Below are 25,334 nucleotides of genomic sequence, written 5' to 3'. Positions count from 1 at the left end.
TTCCGACCGCAGAACACCCCCCCGACTTTAATCTTTAATGTGACATGTCACTGTCGGCAGCGCCCCCCCCTCTGTGACATATCATTTTGGTTAGGGCCCCAGGGAGGTCAGGATCGGCACTGCCCAAACACACACGACCCGTGTTTGCAACTTCGGATCTGTGCGCATGCACTACTTTACGCTATTGGCTGCACAAAGCTGCGTACAGCCATCTTCACCCATTCATGTCTATGGGTGGCTGTACGTATCCCCAGAACATACTGGGCACCCAAAACACACAGGGTTCGTGCTGCATGGGCAAATGTGCCCACATACATGTAGCTTAATGTACCTTCTTTTTAGATGTCAGACATACATTACATGTTAAACGACCTAAGAACATTTTTTGAACTAACGTGGTTTTTGCCCAACAAGGGCAGAAAAATTTATCCTACAGCAAGAAGACAAAGAACTGTTTGGAGGTTGTCATCTCTAGCAAAACGGGTAGACTAAACACAGAGAGTCCGCCGTCACATTGTCAGCCTTATTCAATGAAGAGATCTTCCGTGCGGTAACTCATAGAAACCAATCAGAATTTACTCTGCTGACATCAAACCAGTATAAATCTCACCACACACTGTACAATCTGGAAAAAAAACTTTACACAATTAAACTTTAGGCTGACCTTACATTATACAACATCCTTTAGATCTACTAGTCACTATGTAGTACGAGGGCCTTCCTGATTGGATGCAAATGCAATGAATGGTTTAGGTAGGTCCTCACTGTACATAGTTTTGGTGAGTTTAAGGCCCCTTTTATAGAGGACGGACTCTGTTGCAATCCGTTCATAGATCCGCTCATAGATCCGCTCATAGATCCCTACTGATCAGAGGGGAGCAGGCGGGTGACAGGTCCGGGTTTTCTCAGTTTAAGCAGAGTGGATGCGGACAGAGCCCGTTCTGCTCTATGGACTGCTGTTTGTTGTCACCCGACTGCCCTTCGGATCCGATACACCGACACAGAGGAGAACGGACCCCCTTCCGTTTATCTTCAGCAGACTAGATCAAATCAGAGGTAAGTGGGTGTAAACCGACATGTACATTTACACCCACCGGTATATAAAGATGAATGGACCGTCTGATCAGGTCCGCCTGGTGGATCTGATCAGAACAGTCGTGTGAAAGGGGCGGTTCACCCTAAAACAATTATATACCATCCCATCCAGCATACTTGCGTCAGCTACAGTATGCTGTTTTTTTTTTTTTTTTTCGCTGTACTTACCGTTTAATCGTTCATTTTCTTTTCATCCTCCCGCGGGGAATAGGCGTTCCTATGAAGAGGCGTAGATGATTGACGTGCGGCTAAGGCATAATAGTCGAACTAGGACTCGGCTATATACGGCGCCTGCGCAGTCAGCTCCTAGTCTGTGCGCAGGCGCCGTATAGTGCCGCGAAGAGCCGAGTCCTAGTCCGGCTATTTTCGGAACGCGTGACGTGCCTTAGCCGCACGTCAATCATCTACGCCTCTTCATTGGAAACGCCTACTCCCCGCGGGAGGAAGAAAAGAAAATGAACGATTAAACGCTAAGTACAGCGAAAAAACAAAACAAAACAACAGCATACTGTAGCTGACGCAAGTATGCTGCATGTAATGGTACATAGATGTTTTTTAAGGTGAACCTCCGCTTTAAAGGGGCTGTAAAGGTTTGTTTTTTATTTTCTAAATGGGTTCCTTTAAGCTAGTGCATTGTTGGTTCACTTACCTTTTCCTTTGATTTCCCTTTTAAATGTTTTTTTTTTCTTTGTCTGAATTTCTCACTTCCTGTTCCTCCTCAGTAAACTTGCCCCCATCGTCCGAGCCGTTCTGGCTGGGGGTTAGTCAGCCAGAACAGCTTACGGAGGAGTAACAGGAAGTGAGAAATTCAGACAAAGAAAAACATTTAGAAGGGAAATGGAAGGAAAAGGTAAGTGAACCAACAATGCACTAGCCTAAAGGAACCTATTTAGAAAATAAAAAACGAACCTTTACAACCCCTTTAAGCTCACAACCCACGTTACAGTCTGATTGGACAATCTCCTTTTAGATCCACCATCTTATATAATGCCTGCTTGATTGGATACAAACTGATTGGATAGAATAGCCAGGTGCCTATATTATTTGATTGTATAGTCCAGTGATGGTGCAACCTTGTCACCCCAGATGTTTTGGAACTACATTTCCCATGATACTCATCTACACTGCAGAGGACATGAGCATCATGATAAATGTAGTTCCAAAACATCTGGGGTGCCAAGGTTCCCCATCACTGGTATAGTCCACCGCTTGAAATGTGTATGGTGGCCCCCGAGATTGACCAAAACTAGGTAATATGAAGACCTACCTAAATTATCCAATCAATCTGCATCTAATCAGGCTGGTGTTTCGTCAGATATGGCGACCCGTCAGAATTGGTAATGGAAGGGACGTTTTGCTGCCGCCATCTTGCTACACCCCGCACGCCTCCATAGTAAGGACACTATGGATGAAGGGGAAAGCGGACATCTTGTTACACCCACCGGAGTTTTCCATAATACACTTTTTTCTTCCGTCCGGCGGAACGGATCGGATGAAGACGGACAGACAGTCCGTCTTCATCGGATTCCCCATAGGGGAGAGCGGAGGAAAGACAGGGCGGTCTCTGCACAGTGTGCGGGGACCGCCCTGTCCGACAGCTCAGCGGGGATTACGGATGATCCCCGCTGAGCAGACGGACACACACGGAGCGGACACAAAAACGGTCCACTCTGTGTGAAAGAGGCCTAAAATGCAAAACTCCGGTGGGTGTAACAAGACGTCCGCTTTCCCCTTCTCAGAGTATCCTTACTATGGAGGAGTGCGGGGGGTGTAGCAAGATGGCGGCGACAAAACGGCACTTCCGTTACTAATTCTGACGGGTCGCCAAACCTGACAAAACACAGGCCCTTGCACTACAGTGGTTGGCAAATCTAAGGCTGCATTCACACCTGAACACGGCGTATTTTACCGCAAATTGCCGCGACAAATTGCAGCGTTTTGTCCCGCGATTTGCCGTGACAAAACGCAGTAAAATACGCCGCGGTAACATACACAGGAGGGGTGATCAACATTGTCGGCTATGGCCGAAAGCCGCCTGAAAAAAAGGTCCGGGACTTGTTTTGGGCTTCAGGCGTTTCGGCGTGGAGATGCGAACCATCTCCATAGCCGACAATGTAAAATCACCCCTCCAGTGTATTAGGGGCTGCTGCGGCGTCGCGCTTCAGGCGTATATACGCCTATGTGTGAATGGGCACTAAAGGAGATCGTACATCGATTGTAATATGTGTGGTGAGCTTTTTATGGATTCTGATTGGGTGCTATGGGTTACGCCACTCTTACGGCTAAGGCAATGTAAATTAAAAACACATTACATTCAGAAAATTAAGAGCTACGCATTGAACTTTGATAAAATCAGCTAATGTTTTCATCTGTTCCTGGCAGAGGTTGTCTTTCCTCTTAGGGCCCATTCACATCAGCTGTATACGTTATACTCTAGATCAGGGATCCTCAAACTACGGCCCTCCAGCTGTTGTAGAACTACACATCCCATGAGGCATTGTAACACACTGACATTCACAGACATGACTAGGCATGATGGGAATTGTAGTTCCTGAACAACTGTAGGGCTGTAGTTTGAAGACCCGTGCTCTAGATCAGTGTTTCCCAACTCCAGTCCTCAAGGCACACCAACAGGTCATGTTTTCAGGCTTTCCATTATTTTGCACAGGTGATTTGATCAGTTTCACTGCCTTAGGGTCCTTTCACACTAGCGGACCGTTCGTCCGCTCATTACAAGTCCGTTAACGGACTTGTAATGAATCCCTATGGCATCCCGTCCGTTAGCGGATGGAGCATCCGCTAGCGTCCGCGTCCGTCAGGATCCGCTTTTCCGAACAGAAGAAACCCTATTTTTCTTCCGTTCGGCGGAACGGATCGGATGCAGACGGACAGACGGTCCGTCTGCATCCGATCCCCCATAGGGAAGAGCAGAGACAGGGCGGTCTCTGCACTGTGTGCGGGGACCGCCTTATCCGCCGACAGCTCAGCGGGGATCCCCGCTGAGCTTTGGCGGACACACGGAGCGGACCGAGAAATGGTCCGCTCCGTGTGAAAGAGCCCTTAGTAATTACCACAGCCGTTTCATCTGAGGGAAATCCTGAAAACATGACCTGTTGGTGTGCCTTGAGGACTGGAGTTGGGAAACACTGCTCTAGATCATTGCGGAACTACAAGTCCCATCATGCCTCTGGGAGTCACACTTGTTGCTGCTAGCCTTGCAATGCCTCATGGGACTAGTAGTCTTGCAGCAGCTGGAGGGCCACAGGTTGAGCACTCATGCTCTATACAACGTGTAGCCACTGTTGTCATTTGTGAAGGCGTTGTTCAAAAACGCATCGCGCTTTTTACCTTAAATTTTTTTTTTTTAAATGTGATTTAAATGCCACATTTATCTTTATGCACCATGTTGCGTTGCGCTATGGTGTAGAGCAGGGATATGCAATTAGCGGACCTCCAGCTGTTGCAGAACTACAAGTCCCATGAGTCATAGCAAGGCTCTGACAGCCACAAGCATGACACCCAGAGGTAGAGGCATGATGGTACTTGTAGTTTTGCAACAGCTGGAGGTCCGCTAATTGCATATCTCTGGTGTAGAGCATTGCAATACGCTGCATCACGTAAAACGTCCTACTTTTTTTTTTTGGCGCACACCACTATAAAATGAACTAAAATGGCATAAGGCAAACTGCCTTGTCTATGCATTGGGATTCAATTGGATAAATTCGCCCGACGTATACCATGTGAATAGGCCCCAAGGAAGCCAACAATACATGCACTTTGATCAGGGCTGCTGAAACATTTGCATCGGTCTGTAAAAATAAAAACGCCTTTGTGTACCTGCGCACAGCTTAATGTGTTGAGCGGGAAATATAATCTCTAATTCTATAGTACAGTGTGCTTTGTTTAATATTCAGTCGCTGGCCTACCTGGTAAACAAACTCTACAATACTCTTGTCTCCATTTTATAGATGTGCCTAAAATCAGCATTAAAAATAACAGGGGGGGGGAATGTAATCTCAGCAACACATTGCAGTGCAGAGCCTGCCAGTGTGCAAAAGCTGCTCACTGCTGCCCTCTACTGGGAGCAGAGCACTGCATTAATAAAATGTTACTTTCCGCTGTGTGTGCAGAACAATGCATTGCAAGCTCCTTGTTCTATCCTCATCACATCAAATTGGGGTCTGTATGAGCTGAGCGTTTATCAAAACCACCGTACAAATCTGCATGCTCCCGCTCAAGGAGGAAGAGGGATGCTAAGGGTGGAGTTTGTTCCTTATTGCAATAGGTGCTACTTATACAGACAAAAAGGGGGAGGGTGATACAAAGATGGCATACCATCCAAAACCAGGGTGCAGTCTTTGTGCAATTGTGTAGATTTTGGGGCGCCTTATTGCCTCGGCCCATACAAGGAGAGGAAAGTGTGGGGGGAGGGGTGGTGGGGTGGAGGCTGCATAACAGGTATACCCCTTCTGAATATCTTCCACTTTGGGTCTCTTCCCCACAAAAGACATGAAAAAAAAAAGCTCCTTTGTTTTTTTAAGAATATTTAGTTGAAAAGTTCCAGCACGCTCTCCGTGGCGCTCTCCTCGCAGAAGCACGCCACTGCCAGGATACGCAGCCTAGACCGAACGTGCTCTTGTGCCTTCCTCCCATTCGTCTCCCAATTTAGTCTCTCAGCAAGTCTACGTCTGCCAATGCCCTCCGTTTTCCCATAGTTGGCACGGGAGGCTCCATCACTCAGAGCCGCGTCTGTGCCTCTGGCACATAGATCTCGATGCTGTCCGCGCTCTCGGTTGCCGAGTTCTGGCGCACCGAGGCTGCTCGTTTGGCTGCCATCAGCCTTTTGCGGGCTTCTTGCCGTTGTTTGTCACTGTTGGAGGCGCCTGGGGTCTTGTCGCGACTCAGCGGGGGCTTGGGCCGGGCTGGCTTCTTTGGCACAGGGGGAGGGGGCCTCTTTACTTCCTGTCCAACAGAGAAATGAGACTTGTAAAAATGAGAATACAAAACATACACACTATAAGATACACATTAAAACTTACCGTATATACTCGAGTATATGCCGACCCGAATATAAGCCCAGAGGCACCTAATTTTACCACAAAAGACTGGGAAAACTTATTGACTCGAGTATAAGCCTAGGGGGTGGAAAATGCAGCAGCTACTGTAAAGTGGGGTGATCCACAGTTCAGTGTAAACAGCCATCAGTATATACATAGACAAGAAGCTGTGCTTGTCTGCAAGCTAGTGCATGAGATATGTAAATAACCTGTCACTCAAGCAAGGTCTTTATCTGGAAGTCTGTTTTATTTCACTGAAGAATAAAAAAAGAGGATTGCTCAGCGCTGGATTAACTCTGTGTGGCAAGACTGGGCACAGATGATAGGAAATCGTATTCTCTACATTGTGACATCAAAATAAATAAATACATTTGGGATTACATCCACTTTAATGCAACTTGAGGGCCATAGACTTCAATGTTTACCCTCAAAAGTTGCACGAAAGTCGTACCTGAATGTCATACAGCAGTTATCCATTATTACTGCTCAAAAGCCAAAGTTGTATCCAAATCGCACCCACCCAAAGTCACAACTTTGGAGTTGCAACAATGTGAATGCAGCCCAAGCCTCTTTATGATTACAATTCCTAACAACTGATTGGTGTATATAAAGCACAATAGATGAGTGCACACAAGGACTTACATTTCTATCAGGAGTTTCGCTCAATACCCATCCGTTGGCCTTGAGCTGGAAGAGTTCATCAAATTTCATGCTAATGTCTTCTATAGAAAGTTGAAGAAGGTCCCAGAATCCGGCCAGGTCCTGCGCTGAGGGGCGAGGGTTGGAGTTCGGGTTCTACGAGGAAGAAAAAAAGAAGAAACGTGAACATTGCCGTCTGCGAGAAGCTGATTTATACAATAGGGAACAGTTACCCACAGACCCCAGGGGAAGAGCAGTTTTCCAATGCAGTGAGAACGTTTAGAAAAATAAAAAATTGCGCCAACTTAAATAAATTTAAACAATCAAGTCCTCATGAGTGAAACATAAATAAAAGAAAAATGTCCAAAAAAGTGAAATTCCGGAACGAACAACACCCGGTGCACTGATAAATATGTGAGCCGCCACCACATGGACTGAGGCTTACCAAAAGATGGTAAAATAACAGCGTTATTTAAAATCCACAGCGGGATAATCCAGGGTATGGGATCACAGGATGAATCAAGAATGCCAGACAGCTGATCACGAGATCCACAGCGGGATTAAGCCAAACTCGGCGCGCGATACTCCTCCTTGACCGTGTCATGCAGCCCAACGGTATACCATATGTAGGGAAGGAGACCGCAACATAGTGTAGTATGTACAAACTATTTTATTTAAAAAGGTAAAAAGCTACTTACACAGAAAAGTGCAATACAAGCAGTAAAAACAAATGCCGGTGATCTGCCGTGCTGGTTCCAGGTATCATGGAAGTTCCAGCGCATGCGCAAACTGATGCGCTGAGATGGTTCCAGCTATCGGGAAAGTTCCTTCAAGCACTGCGCAGGTGCAAACTTGCTGACGGAAATCCCCGAACGGCGGTCGGCATCCAGGGCGACGTGGATTTTGAGGTAAGTGGCTCTTTTTTTAACATCCTCCAATCCACGGGGATGTTAAAGAATGAGCCTGGATGTCGGGCGAGGTTCGGAGATTTCCGTCAGGAAGTTTGCGCCTGCGCAGTCAGTGAAGGAACTTCCCCCATAGGGGAACATTGAGGACAAGTCACCGGCAGTGAGAAAATTTAACATGAAAGCGGAGTTCCACCCAAAAACGGAACTTCCACTTGTTGGAATCCTCCCCCTTTTCAGTGTCTAATTTGGCACCTTTCAGGGGGGGGAGAAGATACCTGTCTAATACAGGCATTTGCTCCCACTTCTGGGCATAGATCGCCGCAGGCTCCGCGGCGATCTATGCCATGACCGCCCCCCCCCATCCCGTCGTCTTTTGGGAGACACACAGCTCCCAGAAGACAACAGGGACCAGTGAGGAAGCGCAGCGCGATTCGCGCATGCGCAGTAGGGAATCAGGCTGTGAATCAGCAAGGCTTCACTTCCTGATTCCCTTACCGAAGATGGCAGTGCCTCCACCCAAGAGCCGAGGAACAGATCGGCTTTGGGTGAGGACATCGTGGGCGCCCAGGACAGGTAAGTGTCCATATATTTAAGGGCAGCAGCTGCAGTATTTGTAGCTGCTGACTTAAAAAAAAAGAAAGAAAATGGCAGAATTCCGCTTTAAAGCGGAGCTCCACCCTAAAGTGGAACTCCCGCTGATCGGAACCCTCCCCCCCTCCGGTGTCACATTTGACACCTTTCAGGGGGAGGGGGGTGCAGATACCTGTCTAAAGACAGGTATTTGCACCCACTTCCAGCCACAGTCTGTGGGCAGGACGTCACCTCCCGTCACCTGTTGTGTTCTGGGAACAGCGGGAGCCAATCAGCGGGCATCCCCCCCCCGTTGTGTTCTGGGAACACTCGGCTCCCAGAGCACAGCGGGAGCCAATCCGCAGGCGCCACGCAACTCGCGCATGCGCCGTAGGTAACCGGGCAGTGAAGCCGGAGTGCTTCACTTCCTGGTTCCCTCACCGAGGATGGCGGGGGGGCAGCAGAGTGACGAGCAATCGCTCGTCCTCTGCTGCGGACGGCGCTGGACTCCAGGACAGGTAAGTGTCCTTATATTAAAAGTCAGCAGCTGCAGTATTTGTAGCTGCTGACTTTTAATATTTTTTTTCTTCAGCGGACATCCACTTTAAGCAATTTCAGAAAACTTTCCTATTATAGGTGCCCTGAAGGGCCCCCCGCATGTGAAAGCGTAAGAGACAAATTTCTTTGTCAGAAAATAGGAATGAACCCCACAATGTGATAAAGTGACAAGTCGTTGAGTCTCTAGTACAGCTTTGTGCAATGTGGGGTGGGGGTGTGTCTGTGTGCCGACTTTCGGTAAGTCAATATTACAAAAGCAATTAACATGGTTCTAAAAAGTATTTTTTTAACCTAAATGCATTCTGAAAATTAGGGTAAAAAACCTTCTGCATGCAGCTCCCCCCAATCCCCTTAAATACTAACCTGAGCCCGATCTCGATCCAGCAATGTGCACAGGGAGCAGTGTCTGCATCTCTCCTCACTGCACAGAGATGCAGCAGCAGGAGCCATTGGCTGCTGCTACTGTCAATCACAGCCAGTGGGAAGAGAGCAGGGAGGGGGGCAGGGCTGAGCTGGTTTGGGAGTGTGCAAGCATGAGCGTTTGCCCTGCAGGCACTCAGAGGGGGGGGGGGGGGTAGCCAGGAGCAACAGCAGAGAACAGGATCAGAGCGGCTCTGTGCAAAACCACAGGTAAGCATATCATGTTTGGTATTTAAATTTAGAATTACTTTAATTGCTTCTGCGCCCGCTCCCCCTCCCCCAAACATTTAGCACTCTGTCCCATGTCTAGGTACTGTTGATTCTGAGATAGCATGGCCACCTCCTGTGAACTACCAAAACACATTTTTTCCCTATGCAACAGTGATGAGGTGAGGGGTTTGTAGTCCAAATGAGTGAAACAGCCTACGGGAATGGTAGGACACCTCGACCATCTAGCTATTTAGAAACTAAAGTGGAACCTCCGTTCCAGGAGAATGCTCATAAATCCAAAGTACTTGCATATCAAAGCGAGTTTTTCCATTGAAGTCAATGGAAACTAAAATAATTTGTTCCGCATTGACTTCAATGGCATGCAATACCGCATGCGACCAAGAGGCGGGGGGCCGGAGACCCTCGGAAACGGCCGAAAAAGCCCGAGGACACCTCGAAAAGACTTTGTTCCCCAGATTTGGCAAGGTGTCCTCGGGCCTTTCCGAATGGCGCCGATCAGCTGCGATCGTCGCCGTTCAGTTCCGGCGCCCCCCACCTCAGGCCAAACTGCACACCGCTTTGGCCCGAATCGTGACAACCTTTCGCAAACCAAGTAACAATTTGTAAAAATACAGCGCTCGTATTGCGAAATGCTCGTTAACCGTGTTACTCGCAATCCGAGGTTCCTCTGCACTAGTCCCATGAGACACTGCAAGACCCTAACAATCACATGACTCCTAGAGGGAGAGGCATGATGGGATTTGTAGTTTCACCACAGCTGGAGGGCCGAGTTTGCCTACGGCATGGGTGCTCAGCCTGTGACCCACTAGCTGTTGCAGAACTACAACTCCCATTATACCTCTGCCTTTGGAACTCATGCCTGTAATGGTTAGCCTTGCAATGCCTGATGGGATTTGTAGTTCCACAACAGCTGGAGGGCCACAGGTTGAACACCTATGGCAGGGATCTCCAAACTACAGCCCTCCAGCTGTTGCGGAACTACACGTTCCACAAGGTATTATAAAACTGACATTTTACAGACATGACTAGGCATGATGGGAGTTGTAGTTCCTGAACAACTGGAGGGCCGTAGTTTGGAGACCCCTGGCCTACGGTGACAATGCTGCTCCTCCATAGATACAGCAAGGTGAGTGAGCGTGGTCATCCCCGGACAAAAGTGAGTTTCTTTGAAGGATTACCAGGTAAAAATAAAGTGAAGAAAAGTCTGAAAAAATAAAACTAACGCAGCCACCACGTCTAAAGGCTGGTAAGATGCAATATTTGAGATGTTGGGGTTAGATACGCTTTATCCACTTGCTTGCTATTATCCAAACACTTTCTGACCTTTGTTTTTTCCACATCTGATTTAATTTAGTACTTTCCTCTCCAGTATCAAGACCTAAATCCCGAAATAACATCTTCGGCATGTTCCAACAAGAACATCCCCGCAAGCCAAGCGACATCAGCTGCACACTCCTTTAGCCAGCGTCTCATGCGGATGAATGTGCCGTGGGTTTTAAATGTCCTCAAAATGTCCTGGCAGTTCAATATTCCCCCCTTTGTGTATCACCTCCTCCTGACACTCCGACATCTTCATGCAGAAGGCCTACAGTACAGCTACAGTATATATATCACTTCTATTGTCTGCCTCCAGGGATTCCATATCATTCCTCCCAGGGGACACAAGATTTTCAGTATAAGCCAGGGTGAGCCATACAAAAGGACTTGCATAGCTGATCTGCCTTACACTCGTATGTTATAAATACATTTAAATGCTCATTTTGCCTGGGGGGGGGGGGGGGGGGGGGGGGGAAACCAGTTGGGAGCAGAAACCTAAAGGGGTATTAAACCCAAAAGCAAAACTTATATTGCTGCTTACCAATCATTAGATGCAATGGCTGCATTTGTTTTCTTTTTAGGCTTGGGTGTGCTGTGGGTGTCACGAGACCCCGAGGCAGGGGAGGGGGGGCTTGGGACGGGATATGGGCAGTGCTGTAAGTCCTATCTGCCATATCTGTGATGCTGCTCTATATACCCTGATCTATGATGCTGCTCTATATACTCTGCCCTGTGGTGCTGGGGCTCTATACTCTGCCCTGTGGTGCTGGGGCTCTATACCCTTGTCTTGTGATTCTGGGGCTGTATACCCTTTGTCTTGTGATTCTGGGGCTGTATACCCTTTGTCTTGTGATTCTGGGGCTGTATACCCTTGTCCTGTGATTCTGGAGCTCTATACCTTTATCCTGTGATGCTGGGCCTCTATACCCTATCCTGTGATGCTGGGGCTCTATACCCTGTCCTGTGATGCTGGGGCTCTATACCCTGTCCTGTCATTCTGGGGCTGTATACCCTTGTCTTGTCATTCTGGGGCTGTATACCCTTGTCTTGTCATTCTGGGGCTGTATACCCTTGTCTTGTCATTCTGGGGCTGTATACCCTTGTCTTGTCATTCTGGGGCTGTATACCCTTGCCTTGTCATTCTGGGGCTGTATATCCTTGTCTTGTCATTCTGGGGCTGTATACCCTTGTCTTGTCATTCTGGGGCTGTATACCCTTGTCATGCGATGCTGGGGCTGTATACCCGGTCCTGCGATGCTGGGGCTGTATACCCTGTCCTGCGATGCCGGGGCTGTATACCCTGTCGTGCGATGCTGGGGCTGTATACCCTGTCCTGCGATGCTGGGGCTGTATACCCTGTCCTGCGATGCCGGGGCTGTATACCCTGTCCTGCGATGCCGGGGCTGTATACCCTGTCCTGCGATGCCGGGGCTGTATACCCTGTCCTGCGATGCTGGGGCTGTATACCCTGTCCTGCGATGCTGGGGCTGTATACCCTGTCCTGCGATGATGGGGCTGTATACCCTGTCCTGCGATGCTGGGGCTGTATACTCCTGACACTATGGGTGGAGGCAAGTGGAATACAGGGGACGGAGTGAGTGGATTCTATAAGTGGGAGGGGTCAAAAAGGGCGGGATCTGTTGCCCCTAAAAAACGTCACCAGCCGCTACAGGGCCTGATTCACACCTATGCAGGTTGCCGTTTGCATATTCCAGGTGCATTTTGCTTATTTCAATACATGCTTTTGATTAAATTGAAGTCTATGGAACCAAAAAACAGAGGAGAAAAAAGTGTCTATGGCCCTTTCCATGCCGGGGCTTGGGAGGTGCCAAAAGTGCCAGTGGAAGACCCAAGAAGAGGAGGATCGAGGGTTGCTATGTGCAAAACTTTTGCACAGAGCAGGTAAGTATAATATGGTTATTTTAATAAAAAATAAATAAAGTGATTGTAAATGCTTATTTAAAAATTTTTAATTGTTGGAAGACTAAAATATCTACAACAGCAATTAATTTATTTGACAAAGTGTTCTTTTATCACCGCGGCACACAGCTCTTTATCCCACTCCCCTCACAGTCATCTCCAGCGCAAAGCTAGTGGTATTCTACACATGTGAAAATCGTTGGATGAAATAGCCGGCATGTGTTCAATTCAACTGATCCGAGCAGTAATATCTTTAGTGAATTGAAAAATCCATTATTGATTGTGCAATAAAAAAAAAAAAAGAAAAAGGGCCAGTAATAAAAATTTTGCAAGCATTGCGCTTTTGTGATTTTAACCGTATGTGATGGTTAGAGCAATGAAAACGGTAAATCAATGTAATTATTATGGCATGTTCAGGATGCTGGTGTACGCAGTGCTTCTTAAATGGTGAATATTCACCAGAACAGCCACCCATAAAGAGGCTTCAGTTACTTTGTTTCCTGATTTTTTTTATACTGTGTATATATATATATATATATATATATATATATATATATATATATATATATATATATATATATATATATAAAACCACCTCTTGTATTACGTCTTGTGGATGAGGTCTGAAAAAAGGTTCCTGTACAGTACAGTGTAGTACACATTAGCACAGCGGTTTAACCACTTGAGACCCGCGCTATTGACAAAAGACGTCAACAGCGCGGCTCTCAGGTGCCAAGTGGACGTCTTTTAAAGTGCATTACCCGCGCGCGCCTCTGGGAAGCCGATGCGTGTACCTGGCGGCCGTGATGTCCGCCGGGTACACGCGATCGTCGGTAAGACAGCAGGGACGTGGATCTGTGTGTGTAAACACAGAGCTCCACATGCTGTCAGAGGAGAGGAGACCGATCTGTGTCTCTTGTACATAGGGACACAGCATCGGTCACCTCCCCCAGTCACCCCCCTCCCCCCACACAGTTAGAACACACCCAGGATACACATTTAACCCCTTCCTCACCCCCTAGTGTTAACCCCTTCACTGCCAGTCACATTTATACAGTAATTAGTGCATTTTTATAGCACTGATCGCTGTATAAATGTGAATGGTCCCAAAAATGTGTCAAAAGTGTCCGATACGTCCGTCGCAATATCGTAGTCCCAATAAAAATCGCAGATCGCCGCCATTACTAGTAAAAAAAAAAAATCATAAAAAAAAATCATAATTATGTCCCCTATTTTGTAGGCGCTATAACTTTTGCGCAAACCAGTCGCTTATTGCGATTTTTTTATATTTTTTACAAAAATACGTCGAAAAATACGTATCGGCCTTAACTGAGAAAAAAAATAGTTTTTTTTTTTTTTTAAATTGGGATATTTATTATAGCAACAAGTAAAAAATATATATTCTTTTTTTAAATTGTCGCTCTATTTTTGTTTATAGCGCAAAAAATAAAAACCGCAGAGGTGATCAAATACCACCAAAATAAAGCTCTATTTGTGGGGAAAAAAGGACGTCAATTTTGTTTGGGAGCCACGTCGCACGACCGCGCAAATGTCAGTTAAAGCGACGCAGTGCCGGAAGCTGAAATTTCGCCTGGGCACGAAGGGGGTTTATGTGCCCAGTAAGCAAGTGGTTAAAAAGTGTAAACGTCTAGTAATACAAATGCACTGCGTCTACTTTTTACATCACTAAGCTTGTCATCAGAAAAGAGAACTGAACTGGGCCAAAGATGCTTCAGTATCAGCGCTCCCTATACTTCTGGGAGCCATCAAATAATGTTCAGTGTAATGACCCGAATCGGCCAGTAGAGGGAGCAAGAGGACTTAAAGAAGGTCTATTATTAAAATTGACACTTCACGTAAATCAGGTTGTGGGCATTACAGCCGTATAAAATATACAGGATTATTTTATTGATAGGTCCAAAAGTCAATTATGAAAAACGTGTCCCTTCAGGCTCGGTTCACACTGCCGTAACTTAGGATCCACCTTGTGAGACCCCAAGTCGTGCGACATGTGAAATGCCATGTTAGGCAATGAGGAGAGCTCTAATAAAGGGGCACTTAAACCCCTTTTTTCAGCGCTGTCACACTTTGAAAGACAATTGCGCGGTCATGCTACGCTGTACCTAAATTAAATCAGGTTAGGCCGATATGTATTTTCTACCCATTTTTGGTAAAAAAAAAAAAAAAATCACAATAAGCGCATATTGAATGTTTTGCGCAAAAGTCATAGCGTCTACAAAATAGGGGATAGATTTATGGCAATTTTTTTGTTTTACTAGTAATGGCGGCGATCTGCGATTTTTAACTTGACTGCGATATTGCGGCGGACATATTGGACACTATTTTGGGACCATTCACATTTATACAGTGATCGGTTCTATAAAAATGCACCAATTACTGTATAAATGTGACTGGCAAGGGGTTAACACTAGGGGGCAATGAAGGGGTTAAATGTGTTACCTAGGGAGTGATTCTAACTGTAGGGGGAGGGGACTCACAAGGGGAGGAGTCAGATCAGTGTTCCTCTGTACTGGGAACACACCATAGGCCTCCTCTCACCTGACAGGACACACAGATCAACATTGCTGCTCTATTACCGGGCAATAGCGGGTGCCCGGCGGACCTCTCGGCCATCGGGCACACGCATCGCCTCTTATTTATGCGCATCGGACATCATAGGACGCCCGCCCAGCCATCATTTGATGGTCGGTTGTAAACCTCGGGGGGGGGGGGCCTGCAAGACAGGCATAATGAGCTAGTATGCATTGCAGCTCATTATGAAATGCTTACCTTAGAATTCTGCCCTGGATCGGTGTCCGCCATCCATGTACAGCGCGGACATCTTCCACTGGAGTTACCTCCGGGTTCGCTGCTCCGGCGCCGTGATTGGCCGGAGCCGCAATGACGTCACTCCCGTGCATGCCTGCGGGAGCCACCGGTCACGGCACAGCTACTGAAGAGACGGCACCAGCGCTCCTGTTTCTTTAGTGCGCATGTGCTGAGGACGTCGGCAGCAGCGCATATACTGAATATCCCCTAAACGATGCAGATTTAGGAGATATTCCTACAGGGAAGCCTTGTTATATTGGCTTACCTTACCTGTAGGCAAAAGTGGTGTAACAGGGTTTACAACCACGTTAATTAACACTACTTTAGAAAAGGTTCCTGTGCTACTTCAAGGGACTTGATAATGTGTTATTAATGGCAGGATTACCAGGGTAAAATAATGGGAAATAAAAGAGTGAAAAAGAAAACGAATGCAGCCATCACATCCAAGGACCAGTAAGCTACACTACTATCAATTTTTGTTCTCGAGTTTAGATACACTTTAAGGTTGATTTACTACAGGCAAGAGAGTTGCCTTTTGTTAGGCTATTATCTTTCCAGTTGGAATGTTACTAATGCAGATCGGATGAATCAGGAAAAAAATAAAATAAAAAATGCATTATGGCCACTAGATGGAGCTACTCCCAAGCCATGATGAAGATGTGTTCTCTGGCCTCTGAGACAGGCTGGCTTGAAGATAAAGTCTCATCTAATTTTCGAATAAATCTAGATCTGGACAATAAAGTTTCAGTTTGGCACTTCAAGCCAAACCAAGGAGCCTGTGAAAATCCTCTTTATGGAAGAGTGGCAAAAAGAAAGCCATTGTTGAAAGAAAGCCATAAGAAGTTTTGTTTGCAGTTTGCGAGAAGCCATGTGGGGAACACAGAAAACACGTGGAAGAAGGTGCTCTGGTCACATTAGACAGAATTTTAACTTTTTGACCTAAAAGCAAAAAACTCTATGTGTGGCGGAAAACTAACACTGTACATCACCCTGAACACACCATTCCCACTGTGAAACATGGTGGTGGCAGCATCATGTTGTGGGGATGAAATTCTTCAGCAGGGACATGGAAGCTGGTCAGAGTTGATGGGAAGGTGGATGGAGACAAATACAGGGCAATCTTAGAAGAAAACCTGTTCCGAGTCTGCAAAAGACATGAGACTGGGGTGGAGGTTCACCTTCCAGCAGGACAACGACCCTAAACTTACAGCCAGATCTACAATGGAATGGTTTAGATCAAAGCATATTAATGTGTTAGAATGGCCCAAGTCCAGACCTAAATCCAATTGAGAATCTGTGGCAAGATTTGAAAATTGCTCTTCACAGACGCTCTCCATCCAATCTGACAGAACTTGAGATATTTTACAAATAAGAATGGGCAACAATGTCCCACTCTAGATGTGCAAAGCTGGTAGAGACACCCCCAAAAAGACTTGCAGCTGTAATTGCAGTGAAAGGAGGTTCTACAAAGTATTGACTCAGGGGGGCGCTATACAAATCCACCCCACACTTTTCACATAGTTAAATAAAAAACGATTTTTTTAAATCATTTTCCTTCCACTTTACAATTATGTGTCACTTTGTGTTGTTCTATCACATTAAATCCCAATAAAATACTTTTACGTTTTTGGTTGTAACATGACAAAATGTGGAAGATTTCAAGGGGTATGAATACTTTTGGAAGACACTGTAGCTGTCTGTATCCCTGATGCATACGTCCCCTTACTTCCTGTCTGCTAAAACTGTTGTCACCATGTCACCAGCAGAGTGGAAATGTCTCTAAAGCCGGCCACAGATTGACTGAATCTCAGCCGGTCCCAACTGACCGGCCGAGATTTGCTCCATCTATGTGCAGTCTGGCTGTACTGAAGTAAATCCATTGATCCACTTTAGTACAATCAGCCTAATATTTTGCATGCGATCACTGACGGCGGCCAGCAGTAATCATTGCGTTCTGTCGACGGGGCTGGCTTCCTGTCAGGCAGAACACAAGTGCTGCTGGAGGGACACTGACTGGGTTGATGGGAAAATCGATCAGTTTTCTTTTCTTCCCCTGTGGCAGAAGGAAAGAAAATTGTATAATATTTGACTTGCGTAAAGGAGCCACAGAGCAGTAAAAGCCCAACATGGGTTTTAGTTCTCCACTGAATCTAAAAATGATTTACATTTCAAATGCTCACATTTTAAGGGCTCCCTTACAAATGCACAAAGGACTACCTCTGAAAAGCGATCCGCTCTCAGATCACATGCCAGAGACATTTGATCACCACCTAGTTTAACCCCTAAATCAGGGATGTGCAATTAGCGGACCTCCAGCTGTTGCAAAACTACAAGTCCCATCATGCCTCTGCCTCTGGGTGTCATGCTTGTGGCTGTCAGAGTCTTGCTAAGCCTCATGGGAATTGTAGTTCTGCAACAGCTGGAGGTCCGCTAATTGCATATCCCTGCCCTAAATGCTACAGTACTGCACAGCAATCAGCAGCGGTGCGTTCATAGTAGGCGCAGGAGCACCGCCCCCTCTCTCCCCTGCGCCGCCAGGTTTACAATACATAGAGATTCATGCAATGCGTAAATCTATTGTATGTATTGTCGCCGCTGCCGCCCACCATTCAGATGGCCAGCCCCCTGGTGAGCGCCGGCCATCTGAATAACAGCAGTTGGTTAGTTTTGGAAGGCTTTCCGATTACAGTCTGTTGGCTCTAATCGGCTTCCAAATAGTTAACCAGGGGACGCACGGGGCGTGCGTTCCCTGGTTAACACTGACACTCGTCTTAGCCAATCGGGTTCACCGGGTCTGGTTACTGGTAACCTGATTGGCTGAAGCGACATCGAGGGCGGGACTTGGGAGAAGACATCGAGGGAGCGTGGCTGACCCGAGAAAGGTAAGTGCTGGGGGACGGGGAAGGAATCTGGCGGCAATTGCTGGGCACAGTGGTGACAATTGCTGGGCACAGTGGTGACAATTGCTGGGCACAGTGGCTGCGTTTGATGCCACAGTGAGGCTGAAATGTATGTATTTTTTTTTGTTTGCACCCCCCAAAAATTTTGAGCACCAGCCGCCGCTGACAGCAATAGTGTGCATTGCGGAATCCCATTCACTCGAACGTGTCAGAGTTTAATTCCTGCTACGGCCACGGCTCCCACAGGTGGGGGAATGGTTGGTGAGCGGGACGCATGTTGTTACCACCCCCCAACTGCAAATGTAAGAAATCCCCAAGGAAAGGACTGGGTTGCAAAAGGCCAAAGCCAAGGTTCAGTGATGGTGAACCTTGGCACCCCAGAACTACATTTCCCATGATGCTCAACTGCCCTGCAGAGTGCATGAGCATCATGGGAAATGCAGTTCCAAAACATCTGGGTTGCCAAGGTTCCCCATCACCGGGCTAGGTTCCCACCTGTGTGTTTTCATGCATTTTATGTATTTCTGATGGGTTTTTCATGCAATAAAATTTACCTGCGGTTTCATGCCCCCCCACTGAAGTCCATGGGCCAAAAACGCATATTGTCATAAAAAAATAAATAAAAAAAAAAAAAAACACACACCACCTGTATTTTTTTTCAAAGATGCACGTAAGAGGAACGCACAGGTGTGAAGGGACCCATAAAAAATAATAACTGTAATCCTTTTGTCATATATTGTATGTTAGGACAATGGCCCAGATTCAGGTACATTTGCGCGATATTTGCGGGGGAGCAGGGCAACGATTTTGCCCTGCGCCCCCGCAAATATTTTGCGCTGCCCTCGATTCACGGAGCAGTAGCTCCGTAAATTGCGAGGGCGTGCCGGCAAAATTGCCCGGCGTAAGCGCGCGCAATGTAAATGATCCCGCCGGGGGGCGGGAATCATTTAAATTAGGCGCGCTCCCGCGCCGAGCGTACAGCGCATGCTCCGTCGGGAAACTTTCCCGACGTGCATTGCGGCAAATGACGTCGCAAGGACGTCATTTGCTTCAAAGTCAACGTGAATGGCGTCCGGCGCCATTCACGAATCACTTATGCAAAAGACGTGAAATTCAAATTTCACGTCGCGGGAGCGGCGGCTATACTTTAGCATTGGCTGCCCCTACTATTCGAAGGGGCAGCCTTGCGCTAAAGTTGCCGTACGGAAACTCCGTACCTGACTTGCGCAGGGCCCGCGCAAGTTTGTGAATCAGTGGTAGTATGCAATTTGCATACTACACGCTGATCACAATGGGAGCGCCCCCTAGCGGCCCACGCAAGAATGCAGCCTAAAATCTGCGTGGCATAAGAGCCTTATGCCGCGCAGATTTTAGGCTGCAGTCGGTGTAACGAGGTTCCTGAATCAGGAGCATTCGTTACACCGGAGCAAGTAAGCAATTGCGCCGTGTAACCTATGGTTACACGGGTGCAATTGCTTCTTGAATCTGGGCCAATGTGCGTAAATAAATAAAGTTGCGCACAGAGACTTCTAGCGTTTTACAGAAGGTAACTTGCGCGAATTGCATTTTCTGATCACATGCCAGGCCCCGGTTTATGACAGGTGGCCGGCGTGTAGTTGAGGAATTCCTTCTGTAGGACGCCGGTGACAGATGGCCTAGTGGACTGCATACTTGTCATACTTCATTACACGACAACAACAGCAACCTATTAGAAAGAAAAATGTGTTTTAGGAACGATTGCTTGTAAAACTCTTCCTCCTCCCTGGAAATGGAGGCTTGTAATAGAAAAATGTGCTCCGAGGGGATTAGCAGCTCATATATAAATACATTGGAAGGTCACGTGGATGCGTTTGTGAGGAATGGAAGTATTCACCATGACAGGCTATTAAGCAGAAAAACACACAGCTCCTCTACTCCTGTGCACTGTACATGACCCGTGCAATCAGCACAGGTCTTGACAGCCAATGTGCTGCAGACAATGACCCCTAAAACGTGAGCTCCCTGGGTTGGGGTTTTAGAACTCCTATATTGCCACGTCTTTATCCAAAAAAATAAAATACGCCAGTACCAATTCCAAATTCAATATACCGTATATACTTGAGTATAAGCAAACAAAATGACTAGCCCTTCGACATGCGCCGTCCCGTGGACGCATCCCAGTGCGCATGCTCACAATCACGTCGGAACTACTCCCTTAGATACGCCGGATCACTGCCTACGACGTGAACGTAACCTACGCCTAGTCATATTCACGTCCTACGTAAAATACGTCGGCTTGTGTTCCCTTTGCATGGATGCTGCTGAGTTACACCTCCTTTATAGGGCATAACTTTGCGCCAAGAGTATGACTTTACGCGCACTGCGTCGGACGGACGGACGGACGTTCGTGAATCGGCGTATCTCCCTCATTTGCATATGTGAATAGAAAATCAATGGGAGCGCCAAATACGACCAGCGTAAATATGCGCCCACGATACGCCGGCGTAGACAAGTTACGTCGGTCAGATGAAGCCTATTTTCAGGCGTATCTTAGTTTCTGAGTCAGGCGCATAGATACGAAGGCGCATATTTGCACTTACGCGGCGGATCTCGAGATACGTCAGCGTAAGTGCTTTGTGAATCCGGGCCAATATCTGAAAAGGTGAAGGTCATTAACAGGTAAGAAACAGTAGAGACGAGAGTCCGTGTTCAAAGAAAAGCAAAAGAGATCTCAATGGCTTGAAATGCTCATCCTCTTCCACCAGAACCACCACTCGTGAAGATAATTCAGGGTCTAAATACACCCCTGTTGTAATTGCATTTCCCAAAAGGTACTGTATATACAGCATTGTATGTAGTAGCTGTCAGTTAGGTGACGTCATCACGCAGATCGCGATACACAGAAGTGTGTTTGTTTGGTGGTTTGGCTGGACTACGGGAGAGGTTTTTTGGCCAGCTTCTGCCAGACGAGCATGCTGGAAAACCAGCAGCCGACCGCCTCCTGATCAGTGCTCTCAGCCAATGGCAGAGAGCTCCGACTAGAGTGTTCTGGCAGGGGGGCCGTCCCCTTGTCAGAACACAAAAGAACAGCAGGGGAGATTACATTTTTATCAAACATCGGCTCCAATACTCTTATCCCAAACCATTCAGAAATGCTTGACACAGCCCCGCAGATCATGTCTCTGTAGGCAGCATCATTGCTGAACAGCAGAATTTTCTGTTTTACCGGACAGTCCGTCTTTTACCCGTAACATGCGCTGTTCACTAAATGATTCAAAATCTTTTGATTTGCATTACGCTCTCAAATTTATGAAAATCAGATGGATTATGTATGACCTTAGCTTGGAAGAAGTACAATACTGCCTGACACGTCGAAATGTTAAACCTGATATAGCAAGTCACAAGACTGGAAACAATAGGGTTGATTTACTAAAAGGTAAATAATACTTTGCAAAGGAATTTTCTCTTAGCTTAGAGAATGCTGTAGAAATTCACTATGCAAAGAATATCCAATCACATGCAAGGAAAATGAACATTAAAAATAAATAAATATGGAATTTTGCTTGCAAGTGATTGGATAATTAAATTCCGCAGGAAAATTTTCTTACCTATTTGCCTTTAGTAAAAGCAACCTTAAAAAGTAGCGAGATAGATATCTAGGCCCGGATTCACATACATTGACGCATATTTATGCCGGCGTAGCGTATCCGACGTAGCGCAGAGAGGCAAGCACCGAATTCACAAAGCCCTTGCCTCCCAAACTGCGCTGGGTTCCCTCGGCGTAAGCGGGCGTAGGTGGAAGTGGGCGTGATACCATGCAAATGAGGCGTGACCCCATGCAAATGATGGGCTGAGTCTCAGACAGATACGTACAATGAACGGTGCATGCGCCGTCCCAGTGCGCATGCTCAGAATCACGTCGGATCTACTCCCTAAGATACGACGGATCACTGCCTACGGCGTGAACATAACCTACGCCCAGCCATATTCACGTCCAACGTAAACGACGTAAAATACGACGGCTTGTGTTCCCTGGTGCAGCCCTTTGCATGGATGCTGCTGAGTTACACCGCCTTTATGGGGCTTAACTTTACGCCGTACGTACGACTTACGCGCACCAGTCGTAGCCTGCGCCGGGCGCAAGTACGATCGTGAATCGGCTTATCTCCCTCATTTGCATATTTGAATAGAAAATCAAATAGGAGCGACACATGCGTCCAGCGTAAATATGCGCCCACGATACGCCGGCGTAGGCACGTTACGTCGGTCGGATGAAGCCTGTTTTCAGGCGTATCTTAGTTTTTTGGGCACGGCGCACAGATACGACGGCGCATATTTGCACTTACGCGGCGTATCTCGAGATACGTCGGCGCAAGTGCTTTGTGAATCCGGGCCAATCTGTCTCTCTATCTATGCCACAAAAAAATAAAAAATAAAAATCGGCAGAAAATAGGCTTATTGCCGATAGAAAAAGGTGCCGAAAAAATAAATAAGAAGGTGCCGAAAATAATCATTTAACTACTTGCTGCCTGTAGGACATCCTCGGGTTGCAGTGGTTATAAAAAACTTCAGCTGGTGATTCCCTTCATAGCAGAAGTGATTTGAGTGGCTAAATAGCCACTCGATCACTTCTGCGCGTGGTGAAAAGGGGTCCCACCCCACTGGCTAAATAGCCACTCGATCACTTCTGTGGGTGGCGGAAAGGGGTCCCACCCCCCTCCCGCTGCAGACTTTCCTGGGCTCTAGTGTCCAGGTGTGGAGTCTGGGAGCGGTGTGGTTGGCCGCGATTGCTGCACGAGAGAGAGAGGGAGGAACGGACATCGTTCCGCTCTCTCTATGACTCCCGAAACTGGGAGCGACGAGTAGGTCCAGCGATGAGCAGTTACTCGCCTGATGAAGAGGTGCTGTGTGACCTCGAAACATTGCACTATTGTGATGTTTGTTTTGCATTACATTTTTGGACGTAATCTACGATCCATGGTGTGCTGGCGAATATGTTCGTTTGTTTGATGGTACCAGTGCCCAGCTGGTGATCATTTCAGCACCCACTTTTCTTCTATGTGCGAATATTGTTGGAATATTGACTAGAACAGGAAAGCAGACCGATCTGTGTCTGATCGGCTGCATTCGAGGCCAGAGGAAAATTACATCTTACATTAAATTGAGAAGCGGGGGGTGCTGACTTCTTGCCTCTTCTCCCATGCAGCCAGCGAGTTGAGAATTGGGGTGAGGGGCCGAAAATGACTTCTCACCAGGCGGGGCCTCTAGTAATTTGGGGGGCCCTCCGCAGCTTTGCGGGGCACTAAGCGCCTTGCACAGTGAGCGTATAGGGCGGATCGGCCCTGCTAGCGGCTCCCGCATGCGGGAGTGACGTCATCGCTGCTCCGGCCAGTCACAGCGCCGGAGCAGCGATACCCGGAAGTCACTCGGGTATCATGGCGGTGGCGCCGGAGGAGAGGAACGAGAGTCGCTGCGGAAGCCTTGATCTCAGGTAAGCAATTCATAATGCTATGCATACTAACTCATTATGCCTTTCTCTCGCAGTTTTTTTTTTTTAGAAAATGTTGAGGGTTTACTTCCTCTTTAAGCCTTTATATACACTTTAATGGCGGCAAAAACACGTACATAAACCTGTTGCAAGTTCCATCCTTTGTTGCAATACCACTAATCAAATTCCAATGAGCAACTACAACACTATGGCCCGGATTCACGTAGCACTTACGCTGGCGTATCTCGAGATACGTGTCAATGTGCGCCGTCGTATCTATGCGCCGTGCCCAAAGAACTAGATACGCCTGAAAATAGGCTTCCTCCGACCAACGTACTATGCCGGCGTATCATGGGCGCATATTTACGCTGGCCGCCTCATTGCAAATATGCAAATGAGGGAGATACGGTGATTCACGAACGTAGTTGCACCCATCGCATCATATACGCGGTTTGCGGAAGTCGTACGCCCGGCTTAAAGTTAAGCCTCATAAAGCAGGTGTAAGTCATGTTAAGGTATGGACCAGAGAACAGCCGTCGTATTTTACGTCGTTTACATAGTAGTACGTGAATAGGGCTGGGCGTAGGTTACGTTCACGTCGTAGGCAGTGATTCGACGTATCTTAAGGAGTATTTCCGACGTGATTCTGCGCATGCGCATTGGGAGGCGTCCACGGGACGGCGCATGCGCCGTACGTTTGGCCCATCATTTGCATGGGGTCACGGTTCATTTAAATGGATCACGCCCACTTTCACCTACTTTGAATTAGGCCGGCTTACGCCTAGGAATTTACATTACGCCGGCGCAACATTGGGAGCAAGTGCTTTGTGAATACTGTGCTCGCCGCTCTGCGCTACGTCGGCGTAGCGTATATTCGATACGCTACGCCGGCATAACTATGCGCCAAGGTATGTGAATCCAGGCCTATAGGGTTGATTTACTAAGCACTTAGAATCTGGTGCAGATGTGCATGGTAGCCAATCAGCTTCTAACTTCAACTTGTTCAATTAAACTGACAAAATCTGGATGCAGATCGGTTTCAAGTCTGAAACTCCCAGACTTGTGGCCTCCTTCCTCCTCTAGTTCCATAAAACAATATAAAAGCCATGGACTTCCTCAAACGAAACCAAGACGTCCGCTGTCCATGCAAAACTCATAGGCATGATCCACATAATATTCATCTATTAAAAATGTAAATCCTCTAAGTGACTATAAGCTTTTCTCCCGGAACTTCATCCACAGCCTCCTACAAATCCCATAATCTCGCTGCCACCCCTAGCAGCTCAAAGCTTATCCTTCTGATGGTTCCTGCGACTTTCCGCCATCTTTTAAACCAAAATCAACCAGTCTGGATTTTATCCCATCACTACTTATGACAAAAAGCAAATGGAAATATGAAATATTAAATTTGAACATCTTCCCT

General features: G+C 47.1%; 1 protein-coding gene across 4 annotated transcripts in view; it reads right to left on the bottom strand.

Moving 5' to 3' along the window:
* Nucleotides 1-4,978: 4,978 nt before the first annotated feature.
* The window catches only part of DLGAP4 (DLG associated protein 4), a 248,170-nt gene continuing 227,814 nt past the window's right edge, over nucleotides 4,979-25,334 (bottom strand). For all 4 annotated transcript variants that reach the window (XM_040330514.1, XM_040330516.1, XM_040330517.1 and 1 more), the window contains exons 11-12: nucleotides 6,795-6,947; nucleotides 4,979-6,057 (exon numbers count right to left, since the gene is read on the bottom strand). In XM_040330514.1, the coding sequence (XP_040186448.1) occupies nucleotides 5,833-6,057; nucleotides 6,795-6,947 (378 nt within the window). In that variant the 3' untranslated portion in view covers nucleotides 4,979-5,832. The remainder of the gene's footprint in view (nucleotides 6,058-6,794; nucleotides 6,948-25,334) is intronic.

This window comes from Rana temporaria, chromosome 12 (genome assembly GCF_905171775.1).
Source record: "Rana temporaria chromosome 12, aRanTem1.1, whole genome shotgun sequence".
NCBI classification, from domain to species: Eukaryota; Metazoa; Chordata; class Amphibia; order Anura; family Ranidae; genus Rana; species Rana temporaria.
This window is presented reverse-complemented; position numbering and strand designations above follow the sequence as displayed.